This window comes from Macrosteles quadrilineatus, unplaced genomic scaffold (genome assembly GCF_028750875.1).
Source record: "Macrosteles quadrilineatus isolate MER2022 unplaced genomic scaffold, UCM_ALF_1.0 Scaffold_7__1_contigs__length_78375512, whole genome shotgun sequence".
Taxonomy (NCBI): Eukaryota; Metazoa; Arthropoda; class Insecta; order Hemiptera; family Cicadellidae; genus Macrosteles; species Macrosteles quadrilineatus.
The window spans coordinates 3931575-3955312 of record NW_026542600.1 but is presented as its reverse complement, the minus strand read 5'-3'; the positions used below and the strand labels follow the sequence as shown (position 1 = coordinate 3955312).

The 23738-nt window shown below is 34.1% G+C and overlaps 1 protein-coding gene across 2 annotated transcripts; it reads left to right on the top strand.

Annotated features, from left to right (window-relative positions):
- Nucleotides 1–1015: 1015 nt before the first annotated feature.
- On the top strand, nucleotides 1016–22804 carry LOC128998048 (uncharacterized). Of its 2 annotated transcripts, none has more exons than XM_054424006.1 (9): nucleotides 1016–1551; nucleotides 2574–2806; nucleotides 6789–7063; nucleotides 7689–7806; nucleotides 9271–9405; nucleotides 10523–10648; nucleotides 15567–15689; nucleotides 16600–16763; nucleotides 17746–22804. In XM_054424006.1, the coding sequence occupies exons 1-9, from the start codon at nucleotides 1413–1415 to the stop codon at nucleotides 17873–17875; spliced, it is 1443 nt and encodes a 480-aa protein (XP_054279981.1). In that variant the 5' UTR covers nucleotides 1016–1412; the 3' UTR covers nucleotides 17876–22804. The 2 variants fall into 2 exon arrangements, with proteins under 2 accessions (XP_054279981.1, XP_054279980.1); XM_054424005.1 differs by having other exon boundaries at nucleotides 17734–22804.
- The last annotated feature ends 934 nt before the right edge of the window (nucleotides 22805–23738 follow it).

The following is a 23738-nucleotide window of genomic DNA, read 5'->3' as shown; positions in this document are numbered from 1 at the left end:
TCTCAGCTTTTATCACGGCTTGTTTCACCTTCTCAATAGAATCGACTGTTGATCGCCCCTTCCTGAATCCATAATGACGAGGGAACAGAGGTCCTCCGCAGTGACCTGTTCTGTTATTGACCGTGATGCAATTACCACGGCTGAATTCAGTCGGGAACGGATCAACTTCTCAAGGTCTTTGCGTCGGAGGTATGTAAGAGGATTACAGGTCTGGGTCTCCCTCCTCCTTCCCAACAAGCACAAGCCTAGCTATTTTCCAGCACGAAGGAAAGGACTATTTTCCCCTTAGACAAGGCAGGCGTTGTACATGCTCAAAACTATCAAGGAGTTAGTAGTTAAAACCTTCTTGAGGACTTCACCGGTGATCCCATCGGATCCAGGAGCCTTATTGTTCTTCAGAGATAGGACGGCTGCCTCCATCTCTTCAAGTATATAAGTAATAGTAAATATAAAATAGATTTAGTAAATTATGTGAATAGTGGTATTAAGTTTTTGACAGAGTACACCCAGACATTCTGGTCATCAATCAATCAAATAAAAATATCGCCATCATGTAGTTATATGAAATAGTCATCGGAACTAAAATTAAGTTAATATATTATTTAAAAAAAATACATTTAAGGTTAAATTACATAAATTATCAAAAGGAAGGGTCCAAATCAAACAGTCACGAACTAAATTACCTGATAGAAAAGAAATCTGATTCGATTAATTTTTTTTTTTGTTGCTACATTTAAAACTCTTTTCGTATTATTTATTTATTTTTTTATACTTTTTTTAATCAAAATCACAGGATGTATTAAGTCCATTACTATTGTCTATCTTTGGTATTCGCTAACACAAATAATGAGTGTTGCTTTAGTACAGTATAATATAAACTATATTCATAGAGTCATTGCGTGAGTTTATAACTTTCCCTGTTGTTCTTTTTTTTGTTCTTCTTTTCTCATCAGTTTAGTCGTCTGCAGGCAGACTAAAGTTAACCCAGATCTCTGTCGTGTCGTCGTCGTCTCTGTCCCTGTCGTTGTGTTGAGCTAAGTGTTGACTGACTGAACTCATTGTAATCTAAACGTTATTCGTGTCTGTGTCACTTTCCATCTAAATTTGTTCTTATTTGTAATATATTTCATTAATTATATTCCTAAATCACAACACTGAAAATTGATCAACGTTATATTATTTCTGAGGGCATCTATTGGAATCTTAAAATGTTGTTGCAGGGAACTAGTTGTCCATTTTGTGTTCGGTCTTTTTAATAAAAATATTCAGCATTAATTCATCCCCGTTTCATTTAACGAAATATGACCATTTTAAAATGATCAAGAACTGCTACGATTCTTACCTGGAAGTGCTTATCAAGTCTTTTAGCAGATTTAATTCGCCAAATACAAACATAAAACTACTATAAAATAATGGCGAACACAGCACCTAATGACAAGACAGTGAATAAAGTTGCATTGTGCTCAGCAATTTTTGCTGGATTTGCCTATGTTGGATACTCAGTTGTTAGGACGGCTTTTTGTAGAAAACTCGGCAGAAGAGATGGTGAAGGTATGACTTAGTTTAGATAATCAACCGTAACACTACTTACAATTAGCTAAGGCTTACCACATAAGAATGTTTTACTCACAAACCAGTCATTATAAGTTAACTTAAGCCTTGACTCCCAAATCTGAAATGGGCCTTTATGAACTAATAACCTTATAATCTTAATCTAGCCTAATAAGCTTATCAAGAAAATTGCTGGTTTTTATTATCATGATTGAATTTTGAGCAGTAGACCTAGGTAAACAATTTCTCTAACCTGACTGGGCCTTAGCATAGTTTGAAATTATTGTCAATTATGTTCAGTTAATAGCCTACCACAGGAATGCTACTGAATCAATTTACTGTACCCTACAGAACATCTATAACTACACGACATGGCATAAGCTATTTTCAAAACCACAGGTTTAAATTAACCGTTTTAACATTCATAATTGTTTAACCCTTCTTTGTGTTAAGAGGTGCACCAATTTTTATTGATTCAATTCTTTATTTGTTTATTCTTTCAAAGGAGGTGACAATGTCGTCCAATTAGCGTATCAGATTACTGTAAAAAAGTAAAAAAAGCATTGATGCAAAAACAATTTAATCATTTTAAACATAGACTAACTTAACTTACTTACTTTAAATAGGTACAAAAGTTAACTTAATTTAGAGTCCAGGCCTAAGTAAATAATAAATGCTATTCCTCCAAAAATGCCTGTTTTTTTTTTAAATATTAACTTATCACTTACCTTAAGAACACACCAGGCTCTAATTTATGTTTATTTGATGCAGATGAAATAGGCTATTTTATGTTCTCCTTTATAGCAGTCAACATAAAATATTAACTCTAATGACTCAAAGTAATTCTAAGTAGGCCTAGGCTAAGTTACAGAATGTAAAAAGTAAATTAATCTAAATAGGTTCCTTCCAGGTTTTTCACACATGGTTCTGTATCCTTTAACGTTAAGTATGTGGCTGATTATAAAGGTATATTCTGTTTAATGGATGGATTTAATTCTAAATGAAAGGTTTGAATGTTACAGGATATCCGGAAGAGCACAGGATATACTTTAGACGGTTGTCACAGACGACCCAGACAGACGTGTTGTTGGGCAACCTCGACCTGACGGACAACGGGAAAGTAGTTCTGCGGCCGCTCACTGTCCAAGATCGTATCAGAGAACTGAACCTGAAGGCTCGAATGTTTACTGACACTATGTTGGCAATACAAGCGACATCCGGACCATCACCTCGACACAGTGCTCGTAGTTTACAGGTGTGTGCCAAACTAGGCTAGTCATCTCACTATCTACTGCACTCAATTTGTTTTGGCCCAATGGGAGAAATTTGGTTTTGAACAACAATTTTAAGTTTTATTACTAGGTCTGTGTGCTAATTTATACTTTTGGGGTCTTGGTGTGAAATACTATATATATAGCTATTGGATCATAACTTATAGTTTTATCAAAATTCCCCATAGGAAGTAGGGCTCTCTACTTCAGTCTTCATGGAAAGACCTAGATACAGGACCACTGTGTAGGCTATTCTTATTTTTAAAGAGCCTTTAAACATTTTAGTTGTCCTAAAATGAAAAGGTTTACTACTTTCAACAAATCATCAACATTTTACACAAATCAAAATCAAATCATCTTTATCTATCACAGAAAACGTATATATAAAACAACACAAGAATATAAAATAAAAACTTAGTTCTAAATACATAGTACCGTAGCCTACTATAAGAGCTAAACACGACTATAACAGAACAGTATATGTGATGTGGAAAGCGAAAAGGGACCTCTTGTCGGAGATGCAAAATTTTCAGTACGGCCTATATAAGTAATTTTAAGGTCCAAAATATTGAATTTCGGGTTTTTATTAATTATTATACCTCATTTAACATAGAACATGACAGTATCGGTTAAAATCTCGAATTGAAGATGCAAAAGGTCGAAATAAATAATTTTGTTAGCCTCTGCACGGCCTGAGAAAAGTTACCTCTTGTCGCTCAATGTTATTTCGCCATAACGACAAGAGCGCCATTTCTAATATTCACTTTTTAAACAGATTTTAGTCTAAAAAATGAATTGGCCTGCATTTTAGCGGAAATTTAGAGAACTACAACAAAGTTCAGTTCACGACGAACAAAATATCTCACAAATTTTGCGGTCCCGACAAGAGGTACCTTTTCTTATCTTATGGTGAAATAACATAGGGCCGACAAGAGGTCCCTTTTCTGAAATGTGATTTTTACGACATGCTTCAATAAAACAATTATTTACATGAAAACTACTGTGGGTTAAGAACAAAAATTGAATTTCTTTTAAAGAGGACATTATAAGCTTTCTTTTGATACCAAAATCGTTTCTTAAATACGAAAAACACAGTAGCCTATTTATGCGTATTTGAAATTTTCAAAACAGTTTTTCTCAAAATGACCCTTTTCCATGAAAAAATTTCAGAGTCCTACAACTTTAACAAAAAAAATCATACATACGTGGAACTTGCACCAATCGATTTGGAATTTAATAAGGAGTAAAATCATTTTCTACCATAGATATGTTGATGACACGTTGGTCTTGTTCGATGGGAACGCCCGACAGCTACAGGTCTTAAATAACCACCTGAACAACATAGCCCCGAAATTACAGTTTACATTAGAAATAGAAAGTAACAACCAAATAAACTTCCTTGACCTCACTATCAAGAAAAATAATAACAGTTTTGAGTTCGACATTTTCAGAAAGCCTACCACAACCTCTCAGACGATACACGCTTCCTCATACCATCCCCAAAGCCACAAAACAGCGGCTTATAATAGCATGGTTCACCGCCTCTTGAATGTGCCATTATCACCATCAAACTATGAAAAAGAATTAGACACCATAAAGTATATTGCAGCCTCCAATGGATATGAAAGTAGAATGGTTGATAGATTGGTTAAAAAACATCGAAATAAAAACATAAACAAACATCTAAACTCGAACCAACAGACCCTTAAGTACATTCCAATCAAATATGGCCACCGATTGTATAACTTATTGAACAAAGAATTAAAACCATACAATTTATTACCCGCTCCTAGAACCTCCAATGACAATGGGAAACTGGAAAAAACTGGTGTATATAAGCTAAAATGTAGTGAATGTGAAAAATACTATATCGGCCAAACAGGTCGGTCATTTACAACCCGGTTGAAAGAACACAAACCAAACCCCCGACTTATCCAACAAAAATCTACATTCGCCCAACACATAATTGAAAACGACCATAGAGCGGGGAAATTTGACGAAAATGTTACCATTCTCAGCTATTGCAAAAAAGGCTTTTTATTAGATACATTAGAAGAGTTTCACATCTACAAGTCATTAAAACAAGATGCTGACAACTTAATGAACGATCAAATCTACCACAGCTCCAATTTAATTTCCAACAAAATAATCGAGACATAATCGAGAAACATAATAATATAATAAGCGACACTGACGAATCCTATTAGCCAAGGATCAAGACAATACAAAGGACAAAGGTCAGGTAGACCACAAGAATTATCTAGCTAGTTGTGGCTTGGATGTCACTCGTCGCGGCCAGTGATTCGACAAAAATGTACTCGTTCTCCCCTTGTCAATACCGATCGGTAAATGTGTATGTGTTTGTGTCTTGTGAACTGTATATAGTTTTTACTAAACGACGTCCAATGGACTGAACATTTTTCGACTGCAAGCCTGATGATAGCACAACGTCGTGCTGAAACCTAGGTCGCAATCGACTTACTTTGAACTGGAGACTGAAGGTAATTAAACCATTATATTATTTAATAAGGAATTCAAATATGTATACAACTCAAAATCTTAAATTCCCGACAAGAGGTCCCTATTTGCTTCCCACATCACATATTAGCATATATCTTAATTTGGCAATTTAAAAAGATGTTTTATAGTGTAGGAAGCTCGTTCTAGAAGTATGCGTTTGACTGCTCTCCCACAGCTAGAGTTAAACATAGTAACAATAACAACATACATATCAATGTCAGCAATCTTTGTTACCTTACCTGTTAAGTAAACCATTTGTAGTCTTGTGTTGAAATAAAATGTGTAGTATTACTGGAACCTGTTTGAATCTGTTGTTTAAACTGTGTGCAGTAATATTTAGTTTACAAACATTGTAGTAGACCTAGTTGTTATTATCTAGCACATTACTGTATTGTTTCAAATGCATTACTTTTTTAATAAAAGGTTAAATACCTGTAGTACTTGTCCGTGATCCTGTGTTTTAGGTCAGCGACCCAGGTTTCGAACCTAAAGGTTCATTTTCAAGCTGATACCATGGTTAAACTCCTTCTAAACACATAAATCCTCTTCATAACTGTGAAGAGTCGTTGAAGACACGAATATGAACACGAAAACACAAACATTTAACAAAATTGGCCAATTAAAATAATACTGGTACGGTAGCGTGCGTGGTGTAGCCGGCAAAAGATGAGTCATGACTGGGCACGCGTACGCGTTGATGTCGGAGCGTGACGTATGTGCCCCCTCCCACTCCCGTTGTCGTCAGATCCTCGCATCACATTGACACTGCCATCTATCATATCTATTGCTGTATTGTAGATTAAATTTGACTCGAAGGATAATTTTTCATTGAGCAAATGGGTAGGACTGTTTTTAGATGATCGGTATATTTCGAACTCTTCGATGGTGTTCATATGTTTGCCTTTTCTGCAATAATGCAATATGTCCAGATTGGTATTAATGTCGGTGTAATTATGGTTTGTGTCTATCAAATGATTTGCGAAGGCAGATTTAGTAGATTTTTTAGGCAGGTGTTCTTTAAATCTTTGTGTAAACAAGCGAGCTGTTTGTCCAATGTAGTAACTGGGACAGTCATTGAATTTAATTTTGTAAATTCCTGTCTTATCAAAATTAGCAGTGTTTTGTACAATTCGTGGTTTTAGGAGATGAGATAGTTTATTTGACGTTTTAAATGACATTTTAAAATTGTTTTTGGTCATTTCAGATTTAAGGCTATTGTTCAAAACTGTGCCATACTCAGTGGAAACGTATTTTTGCTTCCCTTTTAACAACTTAGGCCTACTTCCATTTACCATGGAAGTAATATTTTTAGTTAAAAATTTTTAGTTAACCATCCCCTTGTTACACACATGGTTTGTATTAAGCCTATATTCAAATGTTCTTACATCAACAATATAAAGAACCTTTTAGTACACAACCATATATAGATTTTTCACAATGTTGCAGTGTTCACCTTGGGGATCTCCTCGTATTCTGAGTCCTGTGGACGTTAGACACATCTTGTCAAGTCGATCATCAGAGAACTTAGTGATGTTGGGGCTTGGTTCCCCGGCACCTTCACCTGTCAAACGTCGGTGGACTCGGCGCTCACTACGGCGCCAGCGTTCACCTAGTGCACAGAGCGCTCACCGTGCCAGCCAACAGGAGGAGGCGGAGAAGTTGTTACGAGACACAGAAGACGAGCTGCGACTGCGACTGGACGCCATCAATCATAGGCAAAGGTAATCTTCTCCAGTCTTTTGACCAGTTACTTCACTTTTAGGACAATTTCTTTTTTAGGCTAATTCTACATTTAGTTGTATGGGTTTTAGGGTAACATTCAGGATAAAATCAAAATACAAAAAAATCCTGAATAACTCAAATAAAGGGGGCAAAGCTGTTTTGGATCATGTATTTCAGTTTACTAGGTTAAATCAATGGTTAGAATTTTGAAATTATTTCAAATTTACTAAACATTAATTTAAAAGGCTATTTTTATAAATGCCATTTTAAAACCTAGCTGTGTAAATATTTCTTTATTTAAATAATCGACCACATCAGCTATTTTAATTGCAGAGTAAAAAAGTGTTATCCTTTAGCTTAAACCTTAAATAAAAATCCCACCTATGTTATAATTGACTGGATGGTGGCCGGAATCTTAAAAGAGAAGGCAGCATGGGACTTCTTGATGAGTAGGCCTACTAGATGCATTTAACCTGATGTGAATGTAGGCCTATAAAGGGATATTTTTACAACTACTACAAGAAGGAAAGAAGCAATCCATAACAGGTTTGGCAAGTTCAATTTCAATTAGCTAGTTAATTTCAATCCAAGCATTAATTTAAACTAATGAATCTTATGATTTAGGGTAATGGCTGCCACTGAAGCAAAGAGTTTGGTCGCGCTGCTGCACAGCAATGATGAGATCTTGCTAGAGAGAACGTTAATCACGATCGCTAATTGTGGAACATTTGCTGGAAATCAGGTATTGAGGCTTGTATAGTTATGTGTGCTGTGTTTACATTCTCTCATTTTTCACTGCATTATAGACCATACATAATATTTGTTGCCACACCACACTGTTTTATCGAACATTCCCCACAAGGAATTGATCGGGAAAATATATGTTTCCCACCAGCTTAATCAAATGGGTTTTGATTAAGTACTACTTTATGGTAATGAGTTTTTACCTGCTAAAATATTAGGCTAATTATATAAGCAGTTTATTACACACATAAAACAGCTATAGTACAGTCCACGAGAGTCTGCAGTTGAGAGAGGAGCCTATTTACCATGTGACTTCCAAGGAGCCAAAGAGGACAGTGCGGTGTTGCAAAATCTAATAATACCAGCTGATTTGAAAATATTGTTTAGTATATTTTAATTAGTGTTGAAAAGTAGTGAACGGGTGATGTTGCAACGTCGCCCTAGTCCAGTCTTGGTATTGGTTGCTGCCAACTGCAGACCCTTGTGGGCCCTAGTATAATTATGTTAGTGTTGGCAATGAGTAGTCCGATTACTAGTCACCTCAGATTACTGATCTGTGAAGTGAAGTACAGTAATTATAGTATAAGTGACATAAGCAGGCAAGTGGCGACTACAGTCACTACAGCGATAAGATATTGTACGTCATCAGTCTTGAACCCTTGACACTGCTATTGAACTACCGGTACTATGCTAGGTGGCACACTTTTTGTTACCGGTAGCACTTTGTACAGGTTTTTCATGTTTAACCTAACAATGCTGATAAAAAATATATAAAAACATTAGTTATCAGTCCCAATCCCAAACAACTAAATCTATTGATACCTGAATCTAAAAATGTAAAATTTTCACGGATCTCGATTAAAAAAAGGTTTTGTAAAAGGTAGGCTCAATGGAATTGGAAAATCAAATGTAGTTTATGTTCCAAGAACATTTTTGTAGACGTAATTGTTTTAAATGGATATCAGAAATCAGAAATCCTTTATTGTCCTTAAGCAAAACAATCTTGCAATAGACATAGTCACATATTATGGTAAAATAGGGTTACACAGTAACCCAGTCAGACTAGATTAATAAGCTAATATCACAGACAATAACAGGTAAACATTTTAAAGTTTAAAAGTATATTAAGATAAGATTCAATAACCTTGATCAACTTGAATATGTGGATCAAAGTTTAAACCATGTATCAAACCATATCCAGCTCTCCCAGTTCTGATAATTTCTCCTAATTTTACCATTCAAAAGATTATTCAAGAGAAGTTATTCTGGATATTATTAATTCATAAGCATATTTAAAGCTACACTAAATTTTTCACTAATTTAATAATTTTATTCTAATAGTTGAACCATCTAGTTTAATTATCTTAACTGGTGGATCAGCAGAGTGGCTAAGTAAAATCCTGTTTTTGTATTTAAATTTTTCTCGTGAAATTTGATTTCTATGTGTGGATTGAATGTTCAGGACATGCTGAGGGAAGCTGGCTGTCTGTTCAGACTCACCAAGCTTCTTACATATCCGAAACCAAATGTTCAACTTGCAGCTATCAAGGCTCTTGGAAACTTAGCTCTGAATGAGGACAACCAGAAGGAATTGAAGGTGGGTGGGAATTAGTGGTGGGCATTATGTAACGTAATAGAATAAGTAACACTTACTGAAGACTCACCTATTACCTTGGTAACAGGTTACTGAGGATACCCTATTATTTTTGTAACGTGTTCTGTAACGTTAGAACGAGCTAGTGAAATAACACTGCAATGGGAAATACTAGGTGACAAAAATAATTGTGTAATTTAAACCAAACCAAAATACTAAAAAACGTTCCTGACTGTTACTGAAAATTAACGGTATTTCCCATCTCTAGTTGGAATATTACTTTTGTTTGAGTGAATTTCTCCCTATAGAGCTATTACTCTAGTTGGCACCGTAACCCCTAGACCCGGGAAGAAATTTTTTTTGTTTTGATGGCCCCACAGGAGAAAAACAGTGTTTGTTCACATTTCTATATGTAACATATGTGTGTTCGTAAATAACTTATTTTATTCAGCATTGCCTCCATGATTGATTTAAGACCATATAAAATAGGTTTGTACAAACCCTACGTTGTCAATCCTAGTTTAATCTTGTGTGACTAGTTTTGAAACAACTGTTTTATTTTCAAGCCTCTTACTTATTTTAATATTTTCTGGAAAGCTTTACCGGTACTGTAAGAATTTCTATACCATAAGAAATATGAGAGTGTATGTTTGCAAAGTCAATTGTTCGCAACATTTGATTTCTCTACTGTATTATGGACATAGGCTTCTAATTGCAAAAATTTCAGAGCTAAATTTTGTGCTAATCTTGTCAAAATGTGTGGTCTAATCAAGTGCACTCTCTATTATTAGGCCTAAAAATTAAGGTTTTTGTGACATAATGACCAGAAAAAACACTTTTTGAATTATTTATATAAAAATCAATTTCAATTAAGAAGATTCGCAACTTTTAAAATACAGATAGAGATGATGCACTATTTTACTTCATCCGTTGATGTTGTATTGATAATTGCACCTAATCCATACATAGATTTTAACTTTTTTGACAGATTTGAATATTGAATTGTGATCTTCAAACATTAATTTGACTCAAGTGATGTGAATAAAACCATTCTTTTGTTTAAAAAATAATAAATAGGCTAAGTAATCTAAGGTCTCTGTTAAGAATTATGTTTTTGCAGGATGCTATCCCAGTGCTTTTGTCCTTCATCAACAAGGAGCAACCGTTAGAGAAGCTAGTGTTGTGTGCTCTTGTTACTCTTACCAACATCGCAGTGTTGACGGAGTGGCACGACGAGTTTTACCCGGTAAGTATTTTATTGAATTCTCAAGCTTTCTCAATATAATTTTATTTAATTATTAGGTTTGAATAGAAAGGGCTTATTGCCTGAGAATCAAGGAACAAAGGATAGGATAAGCAGGCTTAACTTAGAAATGTAGGCATCCCACTTCACTACAGACAGTAACACAGAAGTAAACACAAAATAAATACTGAATAATATTTTGAGGTCACTGGCCCCTTTCTCAACATTTAGAGTCACATTCAATGTTCACAATAATGTTCAATGTCAAAATTTTCAGTAGGTATCTCTTTTGTGTTTTCTTTTGTGTTACTGTAGTGAAGTGGGATGCCTACATTTCTTAAGGTAAGTCTGCTTATCCTATCAAAATGTAATTATTGATCGCTTAGTGAGTAGGGCATTGCTCCGCAGCTGCCGCTCGGGAAGGGTTAAATCAATTGTTGGAAATAGAACAAAAGATCAGATTACTGAGGTAAACAAAAATTAATTTGATAACTAGAACCATCTGAGGCAAAAAAGAGCTAACAGAGATGAGATTAATGAAAGTGTTTAAGAAATTTTCATTCAGTAACACTCCTTGCATATTTTCACCATGTTATAGATACAAAATTATAGTAATTCCTTCTTATATTTATAAATGCTAGAGAGAGGAGTAAGCGTCTTCATATGCTTAAGCTATGTCTTCTGTAATAGACATTATAAAGCATATTATTGAAACATAGGAAACAGTTTTTGGGTTCTGTGTTTCATATTATGCAACATGGTTTCATTGTAGAAACTCAACAATTTCTCTAATGGACTTAGCAGATATTAGTTCAAAGGACTGCTTGGATCCATTCAATACTTATGTCACTCGAAAGGGCTCACGTAAAACTTGGTCTTTTATAGTGATGTGTTTCTTTTTGGAATAGGCCTATATTAAAAACAATAAAACCATGCGATGATTTTCTATAATATTATTTATGCTTTAAATATAACACATTGTCTGCTTGCAAATATTGATGAGGTTAGATAAAATTAAGATTCATTAGAAAAACTCATGTTCTCAAGAAAGTTTTAATGTTGTAGGATTCTTTGAATTATTTAACTTTTCCATGTTATTATTATTATTTTATAAGGTTTTAGTTTTTCTTGTTGAATCTTTTGTTTTTTGGCTTTTTTTTGTAATGTTAGGATGGTTCTTTTATTATAGTGCAGTTATTATCAGGTCACAGCATTGTTATAGATCAAAATTTGTAAAAAATTCCAAAATATACAAAAAAGGAAACAAAAAATGTATGAACAGGTTTTAAAAAAAGTTAAAGAAACCGTGCTTTTAATACTATTTTTAAAGGGTGTTTTCGATTGTTACTAAATACACTTACATCATAAACAACCTATTAATTTAGGACGGAAGTTTTAGTGAAAATCTTAAGGGTCTCTAATACAAAAGAATTCTCAATCAGAATCGATTCTCGACTCTCGTTATTGGTACCGTTAGCACCCAACTAAATAATACTAACTTGTTAAATGTAAGTTACCGTACATACATTGAGCCGTCTTATTTGTGAGAAAATGTATGGTGTATTTGAGAAATTGGGAGCGTCTGGTTTCAGAAACTGAGGTGCAGCAATATAATATCTACAGGGACTAGTTTTACTGTCACAAAGCTTTGGGTTTTCTGATTTATTTGAAAATCCAAAACCAAGTTGTGTAAATAAGTTTTAGTCTTAAATAATAGATTACATTGTAGCTACAAAAAAATTAACATTCAGGGTATCTAGCTAACTGGAAAAACCGGGAATGGTTTGTTAATTTTATACAGGACTAGGAATTTTTAATTTTTACATAATTGCCGCTAATGGCCTAATCATCTTGTGTCCATTTATTCTTGGTGTTTTGTTGTTTCGCTATTTACACCCTATGAAAATCCCAAAGATTGAGGGAAAATATTACAACTGTGCTATTAAAGTAGGTAGGAGATTATTGCAACCGTTATTAGTAGGATTGCCTTTTCAATGTTTCGGCAGTTTCGAGATTCGGTGTTCAGACACAGGAACAGATTCACTGTAAGTTCTTGCCCTGTTGGTACTGGTATTGGTTCTTCTGAGAGTTGTGTTTAGGTACAGGCATTTTGACACTGGTAAAGTGTTTGTAGACCAGTCAATAAAGGAGTTGATTGTTGCAAACGGTGGGGTAGTAAATTTTATTTTTGCAACTTGTATATATGTGTACTAGGAAGTAAATACCAAAAATGGTAGCACCAAATATGTCGGGGCAACTTTTGGCAGGCTAAAAACCTTAAAATATGGAGGTTTTATGGGATAAAAATGGATTATTCCCATTTTTGACCCTAAATACACAAAATTTCATAATTTCTCTCCAAACCATTTTGTAGATCTTAAAAAAATAAATAATGTTGTGTATTGAAGCGTTGTTGTATTCCCAATGGTTACGGAGTTAGTTAAAAAAATTGTTATTTTAAAATTCCCATGTTATTCTTATGGAGAATAAATAAAAAGCAGTAGTTTGTTTATTTATTTATGTAACTAAACCAAATTTGGAAATTGTGTTAATTCAATACTAAGCTATTGACATTGCAATAAAAAAACACGTTTAATATCTTCCCTGTAGCAGCAAACCTAAGTACTCACTAAAATTAATGTTAATTAAATAGGAAATGAATTTGACAATTTTTAGTGCATATTTAATTAGAAATTTTGCCAGGTAAATTGAAATTCACATAGTCTGCAGGTTTGCTGTGGCGAGGGTATTTTATTTTTTCCATTTTATTATCAGCAAGTATGCACAGTAGAGCGTTCTAACAAAAAGGTTACTAAGTAACAAATTAAAAACCCATAAAAAACTTACAGAAGTTGTTCAAGTCGTTTATGGTGGCGTCTGAAGGTACTGATGAGTCATAAGTTACATAGTTTTGACAGTACAAATGCACATGGTGGTGAGTCACACTTTTTTAAGAGGCATTAAACCCACAATTAATCATAGATTAAGTGTATGATTAAATAAACCTCTTTGCATTTATCATACAACATTGGTCAATGTATTTAAAAGTTTATTTAACAAATTTACTATTTAGGGCCTAAATAAATTCTCTTTTAAGACGTTGCAATAACCTCATACTTTCCTTTTTAAAGGGTCACTAATCCTCACTCTTTTGGATGGTCCTGGTTTGTCTTCGGACAATTGTGGAGGTTGCATGAATGTCTCACACAGGTCTCGTTCTCCACATTCCAATACTAGGTATGAATTGTCTTCATCGTCAACTAGCTGGCATGACATGTTCGCACTGTTGGTCACAACAGTGCTTGCAGATCGAAGAGCATTTCAGACCAGCTTTGTGACAAGAGCACGCTCCAGCACAATCCTTCTTGCAAGCGCAGGAAATGGTTTTTAGCAGTGACAAGGGGCCATCCAAAAGAGTGAGGATAAACGACCCCTTGGAAAGGAAAATATGAGGTCATTACAACAGCTTAAAAAAATAATTATTTAAATAATAAATTTGTTAAATAAACTTTTAAATACATTGACCATTGTTGTATGATTATTATAATGCCTCTTAAGAAGGTGTGACTCACCAGGATGTGCATTTTACTGTCGACACTATGTAACTCATGAGTACCGTCAAACGGCACTATGAACGACTTGGACGACTTCTGTAAGTATTTTATAGGTTTTTTAATTGGTACTTAGTAACCTTTTTGCTAGAACGCACTACTGTGCATACTTACTGATAAAAAATGGAAATCAACAATATACCCTCGCCGCAGCAAACCTGCTGACTAAGTGTGGAGAACGAGACCTGTGTGAGACATTCATGCAACCTCCACAATTGTCCGAAGACAAACCAGGACCATCCAAAAGAGTGAGGATTAGTGACCCTTTAAAAAGAAAAGTATGAGGTTATTGCAACGTCTTAAAAGAGAATTTATGTAGGCCCTAAATAGTAAATTTGTTAAATTAACTTTTAAATACATTGACCAAAGTTGTGTGATTAATGCAAAGAAGTTTATTTAATCATACACTTAATCTATGATTAATTGTGGGTTTAAGGCCTCTTAAAAAAGTGTGACTCACCACGATGTGCATTTGTACTGTCAAAACTATGTAACTTATGACTCATCAGTACCTTCAGACGCCACTATAAACGACTTGAACAACGTCTGTAAGTTTTTTATGGGTTTTTAATTTGTTACTTAGTAACCTTTTTGTTAAAACGCACTACTGTGCATACTTACTGATAATAAAATGGAAAAAATAAAATACCCTCGCCACAGCAAACCTGCAGACTATGTGAATTTCAATTTACCTGGCTAAATTTATAATTAAATATGCACTAAAAATTGTCAAATCCATTTCCTATTTAATTAACATTAATTTTAGTGAGTACTTAGGTTTGCTGCTACAGGGAAGATATTAAACGTGTTTTTATTGCAATGTCAATAGCTTAGTATTGAATTAACACAATTTCCAAATTTGGTTTAGTTACATAAATAAATAAACAAGCTACAGCTTTTTATTTATTCTCCATAAGAATAACATGGGAATTTTAAAATAACATTTTTTTTTTAATTAACTCGTAACCATTGGGAATACAAAAACGCTTCAATACACAAAATTATTAATTTTTTTTAAGATCTACAAAATGGTTTGGAGAGAAATCATGAAATTTTGTGTATTTAGGGTCAAAAATGGGAATAATCCATTTTTATCCCATAAAACCTCCATATTTTAAGGTTTTTAGCCTGCCAAAAGTTGCCCCGACATATTTGGTGCTACCATTTTTGGTATTTGCTTCCTGATACCCATATATACAAGTTGCAAAAATAAAATTTACTACTCCACCGTTTGCAATTTGAACCCTATTTGAACCTCTACTGACTGGTCTATTGTGTTAATGTTACATTATATGATTGTACACTTACAGGTCTTGCACAACTTGTATCACCTGGTGGATTCAGCTTCACCACAGATCAAGCTACAAGCCCTCAAACTGCTCATCAACCTATCCTGTAACCAAGACATGGTGCCTAGCCTCCTAGCTGCTCAGGTATATTGCAGCAAAACATGCAGTACAGTTAAGTAGTCATTTTTCAGGCTAGGCCAACAAAAATCAGCTGGAGTCTAGAACATCAGCTGTTTTGTATGCTTGTAAAATTCCATATTTTGACAAGGAAAGTAGTTCTGAATAACAACAACAACAACAATGAACAAACAAGATATTGTATTGTTTATCATCAGTGTTGTAAATTTCACTAATGCAACATTTAATCGGCATTTAGAGCAATTAGAATATAAACAAATTTAAAGCAGGAATTATGAAAGTATTATTGTCTTGGTGGGATAATACATATTGCATCTGAATTACTGTAAAAGCTCTTTTAATGATAGAAAAACAAGAAGAAAATCATTTTGGAAGCTAATTTATGAACTGAATAATCATTTGGAAATTTAGTTTTCGGACACATTTAGTTTAAAACTGGTTAAGTATTATAAAAATATAATTTTAGGAATGTAATAAATTAAATACTTCTTCCAATTGCAATGTATTTACACTTAGACTGTAAACATTCACAAGACAGTAAATAAGAGTATGCTACAATGGTTATCAATTTCAACCAGTCACACACCAGTCTAATATTAATCCAAAAGTTATTAATTTTTTAAATTTAGTTTGCCACACGGGCACAAAGTGACTTTTTGACCTGGTTTTGATCATTAAACTTGATTCCTAACCTGAAAAGGGTCACTTTAGGAATAATAATAATCTATATTATTTGGTGCTCAATAAACTTATAAATGTGGTTATCAAATTTATGTCAGTTATTTGTGTCAAAATTGTATGTATGAAGTTTACTTCAGAACTTCATTATAATAAATACTCTGTTTAAACTGCTGTATATATACATTTTTAAAAAGATTATAGGTTTAGATTTATAATTTGTAGTAATTTTTCACAGGCTCCGCGTCGGCTGATTCACCTTCTAGACTTAACTACCAAAGAGGAAATCTTACTAAGAGTGGTTACGCTGTTGGCCAACTTGTCTAAGACTGCACGAGACATGAACATCGACCCTGCAATAGACCTTCCCGCGGAGGATAAGGCAGCCTCTCCTGACACAATGTAAGATTTGTAGCAGTAGGGAAATAAGGAATGGACACTTTGTCATTCTTGAGGAGAATAGGTTATTAGCTCTAAATAAAGGGATTACATCCTTAACAGCAGGTTGGTATTAGAGTGCTAGAAGAGCTTGATGCAAAGAGGATCTTTTGACTTTAGGTAATCAATATATAACAACTTATAGTAGATTAGACTTCAACTAAAATCGTATAATTTGAGGGTGTTAATTTGTAAATCTTGGTTTCTACAAATTTCATTGATGCTAGCTTAAAACTTGCACACCAATCATGGTCTGTACCTCATGCCAGCCGATGTATTGCAGTGTATGTGTGCCCAGTTACAGCAGTGTTACTGAAGTAATATTAGGCCTTTCAGCAGGTATGCTACATAGCTCTGTACCTCATGTCAGCCTATGTATTGCAGTGTATGTGTGCCCAGTTACAGCAGTGTTACTGAAGTATTGTTAGGCCTATCAGCAGGTATGCTACATAGCTCTGTACCTCATGTCAGCCTATGTATTGCAGTGTATTTGTGCCCAGTTACAGCAGTGTTACTGAAGTATTGTTAGGCCTATCAGCAGGTATGCTACATAGCTCTGTACCTCATGTCAGCCCATGTATTGCAGTGTATTTGTGCCCAGTTACAGCAGTGTTACTGAAGTATTGTTAGGCCTATCAGCAGGTATGCTACATAGCTCTGTACCTAATGTCAGCCTATGTATTGCAGTGTATGTGTGCCCAGTTACAGCAGTGTTACTGAAGTATTGTTAGGCCTATCAGCAGGTATGCTACATAGCTCTGTACCTAATGTCAGCCTATGTATTGCAGTGTATGTGTGCCCAGTTAGAGCAGTGTTACTGAAGTAATGTTAGGCCAGTCAGCAGGTATGCTACATAGCTCTGTACCTCATGTCAGCCCATGTATTGCAGTGTATTTGTGCCCAGTTAGAGCAGTGTTACTGAAGTAATGGTTAGGCCTGTCAGCAGGTATGCTGCTATTTTCGGTGTCAACATCCTCGAGAAGATGAGAAGTAAGGTGTTTGTCCTGATGAACCAACATCCTAACGAGGATATTCGAGTTCAGGCAAGAAAGATGTATGAAGCCCTCAAGTCCTGAGGGCACGATGGCCCATGCAGCCCCGTCGGTCCTCCACCCCCTTGGACCCCGTTCCGCCGGGCTCGTCCCTCCATCGTCGTAACCAACCATTGAGGTCTGCTTGTTGACTAGTGAAGATAGAATAATTTGCTTTCAGAACATGGTTTTGATGTTAAATGTACAAAATTAATGGTATGAATTATGTAGCATTCACTTATTTAAGGCATTGCTTATAATTATGAATCACATTTATCGAAATTAGTATGATACAGTCACAGATGTATTAAGTTACAACGCATTATTTTGCAGGATTACCTTTTTATCAGTATACTTGTATAACAAAGTATTTATTGCTTTTAAAGATTTAAAGGTATACTTTGACTGTTTTATGTTTCATGAGATAACACATACCCTCCATTGTACAGTGATGAATTGGTTTACAAGTGATAGGTTGTAAACATATTGATACACACTCAATAATATTCACGTAAGTAACACATCACTGTTACGCCATATCTTAAAATTGCTTAATTTCTCAGAGGTTAACAAAGGGGGTCATAACATATTTTAGTTTTGAGTAAAACCTTCCCAACCATTGAGTTTTATCTTCTGAAAATAACAATTTTCATTTGACATTGAGCATTGTCAAACTAATTCTGAAGATTAACGTGGAAAGTGAAATCAAAACACAGTAAAGCAAAATAAAGAACTTGGAACAAAAAAAAGTATTGTTCTGTAAACTTATTTTTTCCATCAAGACTTGTGAAAGAAAATCCATTCCAAACATTCCTTTAAACAAAGTTGTATTGATGACATTGATGCACTATGACTACTCTATGTTTGTGACCCTGAAACTGTGTTTCTATCAGCAACGTGTTAAATGATCTTTGTCCTTGAGTTTTAATTTGACTTTAATTTCAACAGTAAAATTATGTTCACTATAATATAACTACGAGTATTTTAATTGCACAAATTAATAATGTAACATATACAACTTCAAATGTTTAATTGCACATTGTGCAAACAATTCTTATAGCATATGTAAGCCACTCAAAGTTATATTTGAATTTAATAAAATTCCATAATTTTTGAGTTTTCCTTTTAATTATTTAGGTTTTTGGTTTATTTTAAGTCACGTAATTCCAGACATTTAGACAGTTTTGTCTTAACTGCTGTTTTTCTGTTTTCAATTACCGAGTGTCAGGAAGGTTAGTGAACTTGCTGATTCTGAATGTCATTGCAGCTCTAGATTTATTTCATACAAGTACTAGACTTAAAGCTTAAAAGCAAACTCATCCTTATTTCTTTAACTGATTAATTTGTTACGCTTACAAAGCAATTTTTAAATCATTTGAATCTCTGCTAAGCTAGTTGTACAATTGGCCTTTGGCATATTTCTTTTGTTACATTTTGTTCTTAGTTTAGATACAAACTAGTGTCATGCTTAGGATGTTTTATAGCAAACTGGATATGTAGGCCTACACCAAAAGACCTAATTTTTCTCCATTTGTTTAACCATGTCGTGTGCCCTGCAGACCGTTGATTATTCTGCACAATTTGTACACCATTGTTTTGGTATTTATTGTATATATTGTATGTTGTGATAATTAAATTATGCGTTTAAGTGAAAAGTCATATTTTTAAAATGTTTTATTTTTGTAAACTGTGTTGTTAAATGTTGAAATTTGAGGGAGTTTTATGCGGGTGAAAATAGCAAGAAGCTAGATCAGTGATCAGTGCTACCAGTAGTGGATTCGTTCACATTTGTTGACATTTCAATGTTATATTCTTGTATTCCTGAGATAGAAGCTATTTTTAACTTGTTATTGATGTATTTTCTCTCAAGCAGTGTACTGTGATCGCTTTCCCACTCATTAGGCTTCTCATCACAGAGTTTGGAAATATTTCTAAGCAATACCGAGATTATCCAGAAATATTTCAGCCTGTAATCTTACACAGTTTAGATCACTTGGAAATCTAGTAGTGTAATAAATAAGTGTAAATAAGTCAATTTAAATCATTTTAGCTTAAGCTTAACCGAGTTTAAATTATTGATAAGGTTAGTGCATCCAACTAATTTTTGGCGATTATACATAAATTACATCATTAAAATTTAGACACGAGTGTGAAAATATTGACTGCAAGGGGACTAGAAGGTGCTATCTGGTTGCTTCGGTTCCCAGCTGAGCTATTGGATGGCTACAATATCGTTATCAATTAAACCCATCCAGCAATTCCATTACCTGTTGAAGTAGGCCTAATCTATTTTTGTTTAACTTGTGTTAAATCGCATCATCAGACATTTAGTCCTTCAGCAATTATTTTATTATCTTTTCCTACAATTACCTGACAAAGCAGGCTTCCTTGCACTGATTATAGCACGCAAAGTAGGTAATTGCTGCATTTACTTTTGCCACACTCATTTTTTTTCCGCACTCCAGTATTCCAACCAAACACAAAACAGACTTTGTTTCAATATTTGCATTTAACCTAACCTAAAACGTGTTGTGTAGGTTTGAAAGACTAATTATTTATATGCTTTATAGTAACTGTAGGTAAAATATGATGTGTAACGTGAGCGCAAAGTGCCCTCTGCTGCACTTGAGAAACTTTCCATACTTGCCTGCGGCTTATGCATAAACGTTTCTCTCGTGTGCAGCAAAGTGCCACTGTACACACTCACACTAGTTAATAACAACTATTGTCTACCTAACAATTACATCATTCAAGATGATTCCAGTGGCATTTAAAACGGCAAATATTTCAAGGCCCTTTTTGTCATCATGTCTTAGGCAGCGAAACTCATCAATTTAATTTAGAATGCTTCAAGCTTTTTGCAACAAAATAGGTTTTAAATTGTTTGTTATCATTACTTTCAGACCTCAGTTCAAACTCAGTAAGTGTTACTTCTTCTTAACCCTTTGTAAATTTGTTGGCCACATTAACATCGGCTGACAGCCTTCATGGCCACTTCTTCCAGCACTACTTGGAAGACATCAAAACCAATTACTTTTTATGTTTAAAATTTTTGGCCAACACTGCTGGTCACTGACTAAGATAACCTAAAATTTCTTTCTGATGGCAAGACGTTAGGTTTCTGTAGACCTTCCTCATAAGGCATAGTTAAAGTTGCTATTCTGATTTTGCTATTTGATTGAAACAGGATAAATGAAAGTTTTTCGAGATTAAAACAAGAACATGCTAAATTTACTGATGTTGTTTATGTATGTCCTACTGTTAATTTACCGTTGTTTAGAAATATTTAATTAGCAATATTTTGTTGCTTACAGTGTAATTTGAGTACCTATCTGACATTACCGCTACTCATTATTTAGATTTTTGTTAATGTACGTAGGGCTTGTATTTGTTTTAAAAAGGTGCTAAGGCAAGACTTAAAATTGTAAAGTACGAAAACTTGTTTAATTATTTATTAAGTTATTGATTTGGTCAAGCGTTCAGATTGAGTATGTGTTTTGACTTTGGTTCCTTTAAGCCTTTAAGTTAAAACAATATTTCGTATACTTAAATATAAAAAAGATCATTTATATTTATGATATATTTTAAAGAATCAATTCTTCTATTTGAATAGTTTTAATTGTTTTAAAACATAACATACTTAATCTACAGAGTTTAAATTAAAGCTACATCCCTTTTGAAAGCCCTTTTAACAGAGTTGCTCTAGTACTAAGTGTAAAAGTTTGGGGATGTTGCTGGCCTAGAAGTAAAGGGTTTGATCTCAGCATATCCAGAAACATTTCAGAGATTGGAGTATAGTTAATTAAACTGCAAACATGTGCTTTTTACTTTGATCATGAGTTGTTAATTATAGTTTTGTACTCAACAAACCTTGCTTTGCTTCAGCTTTTGGTGTTACCGATCTCTCACAAACCACTCAGTTCATGATCAATAATTATAGTCATTTACAAACATTTTCCTTCCTGTAACATGAACACAAGGCAAAGATCTTGTTCTGCTTTGTTTTTGCACAATAAAACAATGAAAATAATTTTTAATAGAAAAAGTAAGATGATATACGATTACTTAAGAGCCCATCACTTGTGTGAACATTTTTGGAAACTGACAAAGATATATAAATAACTTCTTGATCAGCATTGTACGTGTTATTAAATTTACGTAAAGTAAATAAAGATACATCTTATAACACTTAAAACTTATATTTATGCTTATACTGTTACTCACAAGACGGTAAATATACAAAAGATGGTAAGTGGTGATTGATTTTGATTGGACACTCCAATCATCATCAGACCCAATAGGCGAATGACAAGAATCTTGAATGGCGTACCTAATTATACCCAATGGGCTACCGGAAACACCGGCCAATACATTTTTATAAGTACAACTGGAATCGAAATTTACTTGTTCATTAATCAACTTATTTCTATTTTTACATTTTTCCTCATAAATATATAAGCCATAATCTTTTTTCTAGAAAAAGCTCAAAGACATGCCAGGCAATATTTAAACTACATATGCCTTAATTTATTACAAATTTCAAATTTCTCTCACATATGTCACAGATCAGCTTAGTAGCCTAAGCAGCAATGCCATTAGTGTAAATCATAATAGTTCTCGAAAATGTCATCACTGCCGTTAATTATTCTTAACTTTGTACCTAATTTTCTTGCATACTTCCATTATTTGCAACTTTTGGATCATAGGCAAAGGGTATTGCTAAGGGCAAATGTATGGTTAAAATTGTTTAACTTTTAGTTGCTGTACAGCTTAAATAGGCTTTAAACCTTTACAAATTCTAATCACATGCTGATATATATTATTTTCAGTTTACTTGTATGACTTAGCATTTCTCATGTATTGTTGGTTGTTAAGTTCCTCAGGGTTTATTATTTGTGGCTTGTGACACTTGTTTATTATTGTACATTATTTAGAAATAAATATTTTGGTGACAACGACATTACATATACTGTACCTTTGTTTTTATTTACTATTTTTTACCCTTTTTATACATCAGTAGAGATGATGAATTTTCGTTTTAAGAATTGGACAACCAAGTAAATGACATACGTAACAGCAAAGTTTTTCAATGATAAAAATGAGTTTGCTATAAGTTAAAAACAAAACAAGTGTAGTTGAGTGAAAATTTAAAAACGCACGTTTTCAGGAAAAGCGCTTTTAAAATTTTTTTTTATTTTTTATTTCATTGACATTTAAGTTTCATAAAATATCCATGGTAACGCAATATCTTTGGTGATTTTTTATTAATAGAGCATCTTTGAAAATATTGTCACGACCATCACGGACATAAAACTGGAAATTAAAAACAGTTAGTATTATTTTTATAACTATGTTTTGCTATGAATTAATTTAATTTTATGGCCATTATACAATACACAGCTCACTAAGCTTACTTACTTAATCCTGTCCTCTTCTACCGGTTGGTGTCGAGGTAACAAGGCGCCTCCATGACTTTCTGTCGTCAATGAGTGGTAGAGCTTCACGAATGGAGCTGCCCCTCTCACGCAGAGCATCCTCTACTCTTCCTCCCTTTTCCTTCTCGGTCTACCTCTCTTGCACTTTCCCTCGACTTTGACCTCTTTCATCATCTTCGGAAGCCGAGTTGTGGGCATACGATGAACATGCCCAAACCACTTAAGTTGCTGTTCCTGTATTGTGGTACTTAAGGTCTCTTAACATCTAAAGTGTTTCTTATTGCAACATTCCTTATCCTACCCCTTCTAGGTTTGTTCTCTACTTTCTTAAGATACCTCATCTCCATTGCTTGGAGCTTGCTTTTGAGTCTTTTGGTCAAAGTCCAGGATTCACATTCATAGGTCAAAGTAGGCACGAAGGTAGATTTATAGACTGCTAATTTGGTTTTATTTGAGATTTCTCTCTTGCCTAG